Source organism: Carettochelys insculpta, chromosome 16, assembly GCF_033958435.1.
Source record: "Carettochelys insculpta isolate YL-2023 chromosome 16, ASM3395843v1, whole genome shotgun sequence".
NCBI classification, from domain to species: domain Eukaryota; kingdom Metazoa; phylum Chordata; order Testudines; family Carettochelyidae; genus Carettochelys; species Carettochelys insculpta.
In genome coordinates, this window is record NC_134152.1 from 17,635,904 (window position 1) to 17,649,706 (window position 13,803).

The window sequence follows — 13,803 nt, forward strand, 5'->3', positions numbered from 1 at the left end:
TTAGACAAATTCACACTGGTTATAACACCTCCAAGAAAGGCTGATCTATACCAGTTCAAACTCACTTTACCAGGGAATAACAAAAAGAAGATTTTTTGTTTATAACAAGGCTAAATTAAAACCAACTTGGGCCCTTCATTCTGATCCAGGCAAACAGACAAGACCTTCCATTCAAGGAAAGGACACTTATTCCTTACGAAAGGGAGGGAAAGACTTACTCCCGACAGAGCTCCTATTGGACTTGAGGAGTGATCTCTGGTAAGATTATGAGCAGGTGAGAAAGTTCTTTTTTTGTTTTTAATATGTTTTCTCTGTAATGCTTTTACCTTAAGAAAAAGTGTGGCTGCTTAGAAATACAGTGCTTTTTTTTTATGCTGGCACTTGCCAGTACTATCACTTCAGCAGCCCCAGCCATGGGACTGGCTGCTGAGGGGAGGGTGATGGGAGCAGGGCAGCTAGCCAAGTACCGGCTCCTCTCGTGTGTGTGTGTTTTCCAAAAACAGTACTGGGAATAGCGATGGGATAACTTAACTGTGGATTAACACTGTGGCTAACCTTTGAAAAGCAGGCCAAGCACCACTGCAGTCTTGTCTATGCAGATCTGACTTACTGGAGTAGACTAAGTAGACAGGGAACTGTGAATCTTGGAAAAATACTGATAAGCAAGAAGGGGTCTCTGGTCAAGAGAAGTGACAACTAGGGTGCTGGCAGCCTTAAGATGGGGCCTTACTGTATCAGGGTACAGGAAGTACAAGTGCAGTTGTTCTGAACTGAGACGACAAGTCCCGTGAAAATATTTTTTTAGGAAAGCTCATAACATCCTATTATAAATCACTATTATATATATATATCTATTAAAATATAAATGGCAAACCAGTTACATTTTATATTAAGTATTAAAAGACAGTGGTCAACACAAATTCAGAACTAATTAAACAGAGAAATAATGACTGGTTGAATCTATACAGGAAATCAATGAAGTGACATACAGTTATTGTAATTTTAGATTGGACGCTTGTCTTCCAGCATGGGAGGCACATCACTAAAAGACAAATATGGACAGTAACAACCCTTAGAGTCAGGCTTAAGCAACAAGTGTTTAGCTGGTCTGGATTTATATATACACAAGGCAGAAGTTTGTCCTCTCCAGAATCATCCAGCTGAATATTCAGAAAAGGAAGGTTGGCAAATTAAGTAAGTGACAAACCACTCAGCTGCATATGTACATTTTGAACTTATTCTGAAGGAATTTAGCTTCAGATTAGGAATTTGATGGATTCCGAATCTTGTCAAGTAGCAGTGTTTAATCCAGGTTGCTTAGAAAACCTCTCCTTTTCTTTTAGTATAAATTAGATGGTAGACTTAAGCAGAGACTTTTTCCAATGTTCATGCAAAGTATTTCATTTTGATAAAGAGTTCTCTTTCCTGAAAGAGCTTCATTCTGGTTTGGAAGCATCAGCAAACTGGCACTTCAATAGATCAGAAACAGCAAATGAGTAACTGCTCAAATTAGAACACTTTTGAATAATACTTTGGTTTCAACAATTCATCTTTGTTGCATCTGAAATTCTCAATACAAAGTATTGAATGACTATGAAACTACACTCTGCCTTCTTGCATCATGGATCAATACAAGAGGGAAGACTTCAGAGAACTTGTAAGAGTAATTTTCAGTCTGCGTTTGAGGTGTTCCTGAAGGTTATAATTTATAGTAACCATCAGCTGATGCTGTAAGTTTGTACCAGTACTGTTCAACATCTTTATTAATGACCTGGATGAGGGGATGGACTGCACCATCAGCAAATTTGCAGATGACACTAAGGGGGTCAGGTAGACACATTGGAGGGTAGGGATAGGGTCCAGAGTGACCTATATAAATTGGAGGATTGGCCCAAAATAAATGTGATGAGGTTCAACAATGACAAGTGCAGAGTCCTGAACTTGGGACAGATGAATCCCAAGCACTGTTACAGGCTGGGGACCAACTGGCTAAGTAGCAGGAAAGCAGAAAAGGACCTGGGGGATTACAGTGGATGAGAGGCTGGATATGAGTCAAAAGTGTGCCCTTGTAGCCAAGAAGGCTAATGGAATATTGGGGTGCAATATAGAAGTATTTCCAGCAGATCTAGACAAGTTATTATTCCCCTCTACTCAGCACTGGTGGGGCCATATCTGGAGTACTGCATCCAGTTCTGGTCCCCCCAGTATAGAAAGGATGTGGATGCACTGGAGCGGGTTGAGCGGAGGGCAACAAAAATAATTAAGGGGCTGGAGCACATGACCTTTGAGGAGAAGCTGAGAGACCTGGACTTATTTAGTTTGCAGAGGAGCAGATGGTGGGAGGGTGATTAGATAGCAGACTTTAACTTTGTGAAAGGGGGCTCTACAGAGGATGGACAGACTTTTCTCAGGTGATGACTAATGGCAGAACAAGGAGCAATGGTCTAACTTTAGAGGAAGGGGTGTAGACTGGAATTAGGAAAAACTATTTCACCAGAAGGGTAGTGAAGTACTGAAATGCATTATTGAGAGAGGTGGTGGCTTGACATAGTCATAGCTGGGATGATTTAGTTGTGGTTGATCCTGCTTCAGGCAGGGGACTGGATTGGATGACCTCGTGAGGTCCCTTCTAGCCCTAGAATTCTAAGATATTCAAGTTTCAGGTTTATTTGCTTGCAAAGACATATATTGTAAAAGGTTGGTTTTTTTATTTAACATTAGCAGTGGGTAGTCTTATACTATTAAACGTTGGTGACTGTGTCACCATGTTTTCTAATTCTTCAGAACTCCACCATGAATATTTCAAATTCTTAAGATATATGACTCAAAAAACTAGAGTCTGCTAATGAACATAAATATTTTTCACAAAGGATTTCGCCCTGTACCCTATAGTGTAAATGCATATGCATGCCCTAGAACGTAATTGCTTCTAATACACTGGTTAATTCTGTTGAGTGGCTTATTTCCATTTTATCTACGGATGTATTTTCATGATTGTTTATAATGGCACAAAAACAATTTTGATTTATCAGTTACATAATAAACATGTTTAAAATTGTTTATGTAACTCTATGATAAACCTGACAGGAATAACATGCCAGTATCGGCACACCTTCCAGATTTGATTTCCATTTCTTTGTGTAATATGAAAAGCAAAGAAAGTTAAATACAAAGGGGTAGATCTTCAGCTAGTATAAATTGTCAAATAGGCCTATAATATCTTATACCAATAAGTTGAAGATTGGTCACAAAAAGTTTAAGTACCATTAAAAAATTAACTCAACCCAGCTCTGCAAAGATGGACTCTCACTGAGTTAAATATGGTGCCTAAAGATCAATAAATCCAAAAGACAATTAGATTAATAAAGATCTACTGTGCTGCACTTTTACGGAACATTACATAAGGTACTGTCTCAATTTCCCAGTGTGAAAAAATGTTAAATACCCTGAAATGTGCAATGAAATAAATTGTGTAGCACCTGGCTTTTATCTGTAACATAGATTCTTATCATTATTTTCATGTATTTAAGTGAGTAGGGATACATTTAATTGCTTTACAACTATGCACCTTCCCTTCTTGAAAACCTAACCACAAGAACAATACGCCTTTCCTTTTATTCAGAGAAGGCCGAACAGCATAGTACTGATCCTTGATATACATCAATAGATGCAGCATATACACTGCACATCAAACTTTTTAAAGGTCTTATGTGCTCCATGCAGTTAAGGCTCCTTGGTTGGGACAGGAGTACAGCTCCTTTCGGGAATTTCTGAATGGATGTCCAGGGTGGAGGTTGCAGGTTAGGCGTTTTTGTAAATCTCTGTACTTTCCCCTCTCAGTGGTGCAGGAAAACAGCACAGTTACGTGTGCAAGACATGCAGCCAGGTTATAACAGGAGGCCAGGTTACATGATACATTGTAAGTAGTTTCACTGTAAGTTGAAGGTTTTGCTCTCTCTTGATACCTGGTATCCACAGAAGTGGAACCTGCACATAGCTGTCACCACTATCCCCAAAGAGCAATATTTATGAAAAATACCATTCTTTATCAGGGTTCTCTGATTCCCTTCACACCCCCAAAGTTCTACTAGCAGATAATATGATATGGCCTCAAAACAGTTGTACAATATGATCCAAAACAAAACCTACTTCCTTGGTCAAAGATGGCCAAACTGTCCACTATATGTAATTGCAGAAGGATATATGAATGAAAAGGTAGCCAGAGATCTAAATATATGTAAAAACACATGCAGAATTAAATCCATAATACCTTTGCTGCAGAATGCAATGTGCAGATAAACACATTTTCCACTGTAGCCTGCTATTCTGAATTATGTTTTTCCCCCCCACACACAACTTGATTGTGAACACATATATACACACAGAGACCTGCAAAAAGGGAAAATTAATCCATGCAGGAGAAAGTTTTCACAGGTGCTCAACCAAGACTGCAGAACAAGAACACACAGGATCTATGAGCCACCTGAAGCCTTGTGTAAATTTGGCTACTTTTATGTTTTCACTCAAGTATACTGAAGCACTGAATAGGTCATAATCTGAGAAGTGAATGAAAATACCTTTTTAAAAAAAGAGACTGAGAAATTAAACAAATTTCAGCCAACACCAAAATTGATCTCAAATAAGTGCAAGAATTTACATTTAGTTCAGCTGAAAATACAATTAGCCCATGTAAAGTCCTTGATGTAATCTAATTCAGAAGTTCTCAGACTTCAGCAAACGAAGGACTTCCATTTTGATTTAAAATATTTTGTGAACCCCTAAGTCAGCTTCTAGCCCCTAAGTTATTCTCCCCCAAGTGTATATTATCTCTGTTCAGTGGTGTGCAGGAGGCACTGGGTAGGACGAGGAACAGTTATTCCATAGTGTGCAGGAGGCCCTGAGAGGAAGCGGGAGAAGTTGATCAGTGTGGCTTCCAGCCCTTGACATGACTTGTAGACCCACAGAGTACCCTCAAGGACCCCAGTTTGAGAGCTGCTAGTCTAATTCAATAACACAAGAATATTTCTGATTTAAAGAACCCGTCCTATTTTCTTTGATCAAAATCAACTCATTCATTCACATAGCAAAACAGTAATAAAATATAAAGAAACTTACGCAAGTTATTTGCAGATGGCCCTGTCTTCATGTTTTCGTAATGTTGTACATGAACTACAATGTTTAGGTCTCTTTCCATGTGATCTGTTGTGCAAGGACCCTGAGGACGCATAACATCAGCAAGAGCCCTGAAGAACAAAAATTAAACTCATTGGATTTTTTTCTAGGCACTATGCTGAGTATAGTTTAATTTTGTGTAATATTATATGCTGTATCCTAGATACTGCATCTGGTTTATAAATAAATAAATAAATAAATACATTCACTAATGAAAGACAAGGCAAATGCAGTGCAGCTCTTCCACTGAACCAGTGTGACAATGTTATTTTTCCTAATTGCTATGTGCTATATCGAAATACAGGTTGAACCTCTCTAGTCTGGCATCCCTGGGATCTGACTGGTGCTGTACAAGAGAATCTGTCAGATCACAGCAGGTTAATATTGAATAGCAGCATTCCCAACACTTCCACTGCTTATTGTGCTCTTAGAAGACGCATGGGGTAAATTACAGCTAAATAACAGCACAGAACACCCCAGAGCCAGGACTGGGGGACTGCAAACAAACTTTACTGGACCACAGAAAACTTGGCCACACCCTTGATAATTGGTTGTCCACCTAATTAAAATCATGCCAGATTACAGATGTTGCCAGATGAGAGAGTCTCAGACTACAGAGGGTCAACCTGTACCAAACACTAGAACCACAAAAATATGTGGGCTACAAATAGAGATATCTTGAGCTGGATCTTGCTCACAACTTTCAGATATAGCGCTTTATTGCACATAAGATACACAATAATATGTTCCCACATGCTCATGGATTATTTTTATGCTATTAGAATTTTAGGTACTATTCAGACTGTTACATTCTGGTGATAATGTAAGAAGTTACAAGAAGGTAACTGAAATTATTCAAGGCACTGAAGCACCACTCCAATATGAAGCAAGAGCAGCAGAGCTGGTTTACATAGCTGAGAGAAAGCCACAAGCAGGGATCTCATAGAGGTATGTACAATATGATCCTGAAAGAAAGAGATTACATTACAATCCAGAGTTTGAAAACACATTTAGACTGATGCTGGGAGAGCATTCACATCTAATTATTGTATACAGAATTTTTTGTCAGCATTATAGATTTAATTAAATTTAATTCAGCAGCTGGACACATTTTTGGAAAAGGAAAAAATGCAAATTAGATGTCACCTCCATTCTGGGAATGAAAATGGTGTAATCTCATGATGCGTAGATTAGTATTTCCCAAGGAGATCAGGCTTTTGTTGTCTTTAATGTTAGAGTATATAATAATGAACATTTTTTTTACAGTAAGTAACTATTTCCTACATTTGAAAATACTAACAAAGTCTTCAGCATTTCAAAGATGGTTGGGGGGGTAGGTGTCCAACTACACTATTTTAAACTATTTTTAAAACCCAAACCTTGGAACACAAGCTTGGCTACATTTAGATTGTCTAAGATTATTTCAGAAATAGTGCCCATTTTCCAATTACTGAATAATCAACCAGATACGAAGAATGCGAAAAGCCAGGACAAAAGAAAGAAGCCTCTTTATCTGTAATGTGTGTTCCATTTATATTGTAGTACACAAATAAATAAATGGCTTCATCTTTCCGGGAGCTGAACATCTCATGCAAGATGGCCCATACTTTTACCTGTCATTTACATTAATGAGAATTAAGAATGCTCGGCATTTCAGAGAACCAAAGAAAAAATATATAGATAAGAGATCAAACATGGATAACAAATTAGTGGCTTAATTAATATGACAGATTCAAGATACATGTTCCACCCTTCCGAGGATTTGCTCATATAATTTTAAATGTTAGGGCATGCTTATGAACCATAATGATAACATAAATTACTTGGTATGAGGATGCTTGTTTTTCTAAAACTGTGCATAGACACAACAGGCTGTTGGGTAGACCTTCTCTCCCCATGCATTTGACCAACCTGGGAAAATATGACCACGTATTTACTCTTTACCCATATATAGATGTTCATTTGCCGACTTTGCTTCTTTGTGGTACTCCATTGGCTTTACAATGTAGAACAGTACCATCTTACAAATATTTGAAGGTATTATTGCAGTTCTCACTGGGAAATGAATAAATAAGGGATTTATATTGACACTATACCTATGCCTCACATTTTTTGAATTTATGAAAAATGCATACTATGAGTGAAATGATAAACTTCAAATCAGACAGAGATCTTGCCTGTTCCTCTATGCTGATAATGATGGAGATCATACATATATGGAGCAAGGTCTTCAACTTATCAGATCAGCCAAAAGCTATTAAAGTGTCACAAATCTTCAAGATATCTCTGTAAGATTTTGCTCAATGGATCTCCAATACTGTTTTAAGAAGTTATAAAAGCACATGTTGCCAGGCAATTCCCCTATGGCTATAAGCCTGAAGAGGCTCATATAGATGTGACTTCATGAAAGGTCAGTGGTCATTTTTGTGCTTCCGAAAGTGGGTCAAAACCAATCTGAGAAATAATTTCGCACAAAGATTTCAGCATTTTGGCTATCCAGACTATATCTGGCCCCAAGTATTCTCCTTTTAGATAGTCAGCATGTTCTGAAGGATGAGAGAATTGAGGCGGTTCATAACATATTCAGGGGGGCTGATACCACACACTTTTACCTGACATTTATATTACATTCAAACTACCCTTAACATAAAAATGTTAACAAAACAGGAGCTATAAAATCACCGACTTCGGCCTTTACACCCTTAGTGTTCTTCATTTATGTGCGTCTCTCTCATGTGAAGTGGGGCGGTATATGATTCTTCTATAGAGAAGAGGTAGAGTATACTTGGAAATTTTGCCAGGATCACTTGTTGGAGTGCTTTTCTATTCACTCTTTAAGGGAGATGTTTCTCTACCTGAACTGGCAAAAAGATGCAGCTTTGCAGCCTAGAAATCATGTTGAGCCATGTACTCCCATAAACATGAACTGCATCCTAGGCCAACAACCCAGAGAGACAGACTCCTCTTCGTAGCTGCTGTTTCCCCATCACACTTGGGAACACAGCTCCCTCGACAAGGGTGCTACCATAAAAGTCTTCCCCCCACCATCACATCTACCTCTACCTTACTTCCTCTCATAGGGGACATGAGATTCAGAGGGAGAATTAATGATTTTATTGAACATGCAATATCACTTTCTTGGATACGTGTTCTCCTTCTTTGCCTATGGATAAAGGAAACACTTTAAGTTTGAACAAACTCACCTCACGAAGACAAAGAGGTGGCATTTTGTATTAGGAACACCCAATACTTTAGAATACTATTGGAATCATATCATGTAGCAGCCATCTTTCTTCCTGCCTCCCTCTATCTTCTTTCATCTTCACCCAACACTATAATCTATACAGACAGTAATGTATTAAAATATAACAAGGGTCATATTTGGCCTTATTTGTCTAAGCTATAGGACCTACTTAGCATGCCTGAAGATGTATGAGTTAGTTTGATGGTTGTTAGTGAACACATCTGCTTACCTGTCAGTTTTTCTCCTGCATTTTAACTGACAAATAACTTGTAAAACTTCAAAATGGCCATTTTATGTCAAAACAAATTTCTTCAGATAACAGCAAACAGAGTGCACTATATGGGGAAAGAAACCCCATGCCTGATCATTCTTATAACCAGATTGTAACACCTTTGTTCACAAAAGTACCTTACTTTGATAGGGGATCCAGGGACCGGCTATATAGAAAGTACTTTTCAAGACAAGAGGGGCACAGTCTTAGTCCTAAATTAGGCAATATTCTTATTCCCTAGAGCATATATAAAAATTCAGAAAAAAGTAGCTTTTAGCAATGTAACAATTAAAAATAAAGATTTGCATGTTTTGGTAATCAGTAATAAAATAGGCATTTAAAAAGCACACCAGTATATTGTGTACTATATTCCTGATAGGTAATGCCACACATTCTTTAAGTGAATTTGTAAAGTTAAAAGGATTCAAGCGTTCCAGGTAACACATTAGATAGTAAGTAAACTAAAGCAACAGTGTACATCTTTGTTAGACATATTCTCAGCCTGGCCTGGGATATGCAACACTGCCAAATGAGGGAATAAAAAAAAACATAAAAGTCATCTTCTGTGTGCTTCTCACTACCACTCAAAAATGGATTAACATGTAGCACTGGAAACTAGGCAAGCTACTCTCAAGAAAAATAGTGAATTAAACTCTTTAACCAGGATTTCTAACCTCAAGTCCATTATTTCAACATGAAATAACTAACTCATTCATAACCAAGGCTTTATAATTTATATATTTTAAAAAAATGAAACAATGTAGGCAGAAGATGGTAAGCCATGTTTGTTTTTTGTAGCCCTCTTGGTGATTGGTGCCATATAAAAATGTAGTTATCTACATAGACTATATAGTGTAATATTTACTGGTACTTTGAAAAATTTTTAGCAAATACTTACATTTACAAAATAAAACTTTGTGCTGAGCTCTGACCCCCTCCTTTTTCCCAGATAAAACTGACATGAGCCAAGATTTGGTCTTTTGGTTAACAGACTGAAGACAAGGAGACTGCCATTAACAGAGAGACCTGGGATTCTAGTTTCCTTAGGCATCCTCTGCAAACTTCTACTGTGTGAAAAAGTAAATTAAGCATCCAAATTCTCAAGATGGGTTCAAAAATCTCACTCTGTACGTTTGTGATGAGAACTTTTGAAAGAGTTGTAGCAATTTCACAAAAGCTGCAGATTATCCATTGTGTGTACTGAGAGGGAGCCTGCTTTTCTATTACCATCCTGCCTCTTATAGGTTCATACAGCCTCTAAAACAATCCTACCTTAAGAGATCTCTGAATAAAAATGTACATGAATTTGAATATTCACTAATCAGGGCAACAGCTCTTATTTCTGAGCCTACTTCAGTCTAATCTACATAGCTACACATCTGAGGGGGCTTAAAATGATATTCCATTCCCTATAACTCTGTATCCATTGACTTAGTGATAGGAGTATAATTTTAGAATCCTTTATACCTGTATCTGATAGAAAGCAAATACATATACCCTTCTGGAGGGTTTTTTTTTTAAACCAAATACTGGAAATATGGTTTTCTGACCTAATCAGCGCAGAACAGAGATTAGATACACTGTCTTCATCTTCTCCCTGACATGCGGTTGGTTGAGCATGGGGGTGAAAGCAAAGTACCTAAACTCACCTGCTGTTTTATCTGCAAGTCAACAAGTACAGAAATGGAACGAGGCAGAAGGCAATAAAGCTATTTTTCCATAGCTTTGGCTAATAGGGTAGGTGATATAGTTTTTTTCCAGAATTTGTGTATTCTTTTAACAATTTAGTGGGTTGGGATTATCTAAATGTTCCTCTATTAATACCCTGCTTAACAAAGATAGTTTTCTCCAAAATTACCACAGACATAACAATGAGTTGACTAAAAATTCTGTGGTCTGCTTTGTTCCTCAGTAGTAAAAATGAATCCATATCAGCTAGTATATAAATAGCAAATAATTGCTAGTAAACTAGTCATGCATTCACAGAACTATTTTTGGTGGTTTCTGTGCTCGTTTCAGAGGAGGTTGTTAATCACAAAGCAATACAGAAACTTGGACAAGAAATAAGGCTCCAGGTGTTGAGTCCATCTCTTGAACTATCTTTCTGAGGGTGACTCCTGAGCCAAGCTTTAAAGCCCTGACTGTGAATTACTGCATTTCTATTAACCACCACTCACAGAGACAAAAAACCTGCCACGCTGCATGTCCGGTAGAAGGCGTCCTTGCAATTGTGTTTCATTTCTAAAGTTGACCAAGATGCTAGAATCAATTTAGACTCTTTAAGGGAGCTATGAGCCTTTTAAAAAAAGAAATCTGCAAATGTCTTTCCCCATCTGTTTTACTTTCCTGTGCCTGGGATTAGCATAATGAATCAGACAGGCTGAAAACTGGACAAATATGTCATCCCTTGATTCTGAAGTGCTGTTTCAATCTGGGTGCTTGGAGTATGATGTTAAAGTGATTGGGTTGTGTCCTGAGCTGCCCACCTGCCCACCCACCAGCAGGCAGCCAGTACCTGGAGCAGGGGAGTACACAGCTTGCCTCACTCTAGGCACGGAGAGGTTCTCTTTGATGTAACCCAGACATTGCCCTGTGGACACACAAAGTGTAACACATACACCACACATACACTTTTTATGTTCCATATTTGGTTACATTTTGCCTCTGTAGCAACCAAAGAAAAAAAAGAGGCTGGGGATGCAGCAGCTGGGTTACATCAGCACTAGACTCCTCTGGAGTTGAATATTCCACAATAGGTGCCTTTTAGTCTCTCTTTCTCCACCCCCCACCACCTCGTTTTCAGGACAAAGAGCTCTCACACTTATCGGGGGTGGGGGAGGGAAAGTCCTGTCAACACGGCTCTGCAGTGGGAGAGGAAGGCAGGGACGGGATTTGTTTACATCCTCCTGTCTAGAAGTAAAAACCTTGTCCGGGGCTTAGCGGGGGAGCCCAGCAGCTCCCCCTGAAGCTGTTTCAACTCCCTCATTTCTTGCTGGACTTGGGCTTTTTCGGTTTCAGACAATATTTCCCACCAGAGTTCGGGGGTGGGGGGCGCACTGGTGGCTGGGCAGCGGCAGGAATGCACAGTGGTGCTTGCGGGCGCCTGGCCCTTGGAGTCAGCAGCCGGTGTCGGGGCAGCCCCGCGCCAGGCTCTGCGAAGTTGCTCCGTTCGTAGCCCTGCTGTGCAACGAAGCCTGGCGGCCGGGAGCTGTCGGCTTAGCTGGACCACCTGGGCTCCGTCTGGTCCCGCGGGGCTGGGGGGAAGGGCACTGAGCCTTACCTGGACATGTGCTCCCGCTGCGGTCGGTGCGCCTTCTCCAGCCCCAGCTTGGTGAAGATCCCCACCAGCACCATGACCGCCACCACTCCGCAGATGATGTAGACGATGAGGTTGGTCTTGTCCCTGGTGGGGTCGTGCAGCGGGTCGTCTATGCGGGCGGGCGGCTTCCCCGTGTTCATCCAGTTCGGCCTCTCGTAGTTGGAGCAGGCGTTCTGGTCCAGCCGGGTCTTCTTGAACTTGCAGCAGAACCTGAAGCCACAAGTGCCGCAGCAGAATATGAACTCCCCCGAGCTGCAGTTGAACGGCGGGTCCCACTGGCCCATCACGTCGAAGTAGCCCCGGCAGAAGTCCGGGGTGGCGGGCGGCTCCGAGGCGTCGCCGTGCTCCCCGAGGCTGGAGTGGTTCCCCCCGGAGAGCACCACGATGCCGCCCAGGTGCTGGCCGGCTTTCTCCTGCGCCCGGCACACCAGCGTCAGCAGGTCCGCCGCCAAGCAGCCGAGAGCCAGCCGGAGAAAGCCCTTCATCCTGCTTCCCAGCCCGGGCGCCGCTCTACTGCCGCCGCCGCCGCCGCTCCAGCTGCTGGCTGCTGCGCCGCGCCACGAGCCCAACATGCAGGGGCCACGCGCTCGCCCAGCCCGCTCGCGCCTGCGGCAGCCTGCTCCGCGCGCGCAGGGCCGGGAGGCGGGCGCCGAGCCTCCCCGCCCCGCGCCCCGGCGGGCGCCCCGGCCCGGCGCAGCTGCGGGCGAGCGCCGCGAACTGAGCGGCACTTGTGGAGCGCGCGGAACGGAGGGGGGCAGAGCCGCGAGGGGGGCGGCCGCCGGGCGTTGCGGGGGCTGAGGGGGCCGAGACAAGCGGGGGGCGGCGGGAAGGGTGAGGTGCGGGCGCCGCCGCAGAGCCGGCGGAAGCGCCTCGCGCCCCCGTGTGTAGGGGGCAGGCAACGGGGCAGCCTCTTCCCGCGCCCCGGCCCGTCCTGTGAGGAAAGTCGCGCCCTCGGAAGCGAGCGGCGGTGCGGGGGCACACTGGCGGCGTCCGGCCGCGAGCTCGCGGCAGCCCCCAGCCGGCGGGCAGGAGACGCCCCGCGGGGCAATCCGGCGTGGTGGCAGCCGGGCTCGGGCGGCTGGATCCGTCTAGCGAGGCGTCTGCTCGCGTCGCCTGGCGGCCCCCTGCCGCAGCAACTGGCCGCGCTCCCCGCCACTCGCTTACATAACACGCTCCTCTGCGCGCGGCAAGGTGCGCGAGCGGCTCCGCCCCCGCCCAGCCCGGCCCGGCCCAGCGCAGCGCCGCCTCCCTCGGCCCGGCCCGGCCCCGCCCCGCCCGCGGGAGAAGTGGGGAGGGGGCGCTCGGGGGAGCGGCGGAGGCAGTGAGACGTGTGCCTCGCTCCCTCCGGGGACAGGGGACGCGGGCGCTGAGCAAGGCTCGGGGGGTGTCTGGGAGGAGGCTGGGGGCCTGGGCTGAGGCGAGCCCCCCTCTGCCGCGTGTCTCCAGGAGAGCCCGGTGCGAGGGGCAGCCCTTTGCTCGCGCGTGCCCTGCTTCACCTTGCCTTTACTCTGGCCTGCTGGTGGGACTTCCGCTCCGCTCCGCTCCGAATGGGGGCAGGGTTGGACGAATACGGGACTTGGGAGGTGCTGGGAGAGCAGTTTAGTGGATAAAACCCTTGTTACCCGATTCCCTTCACCTGTCTCCTAAGAGCCACTTACCTGCAGAACCAACACAACATAGGCCAGTAATGTGCCGGACAGTGGCTACTGCAAGGCAGGTGGTGTGAACAAAGCTCTAGTTTAGCCTGTGCCACGGCAGTGATCCCACATTACTGCCCATCATACCTGAACTCCCCTT

General features: G+C 43.4%; 1 protein-coding gene across 2 annotated transcripts in view; it reads right to left on the bottom strand.

Annotated features, from left to right (window-relative positions):
- The window catches only part of SHISA9 (shisa family member 9), a 307,307-nt gene extending 294,574 nt beyond the window's left edge, over positions 1-12,733 (bottom strand). For both annotated transcript variants that reach the window (XM_075010947.1, XM_075010946.1), the window contains exons 1-2: positions 11,968-12,733; positions 5,116-5,243 (exon numbers count right to left, since the gene is read on the bottom strand). In XM_075010947.1, coding sequence (XP_074867048.1) covers positions 5,116-5,243; positions 11,968-12,578 — 739 coding nt within the window. In that variant the 5' untranslated portion in view covers positions 12,579-12,733. The remainder of the gene's footprint in view (positions 1-5,115; positions 5,244-11,967) is intronic.
- Between the last annotated feature and the right edge of the window lie 1,070 nt (positions 12,734-13,803).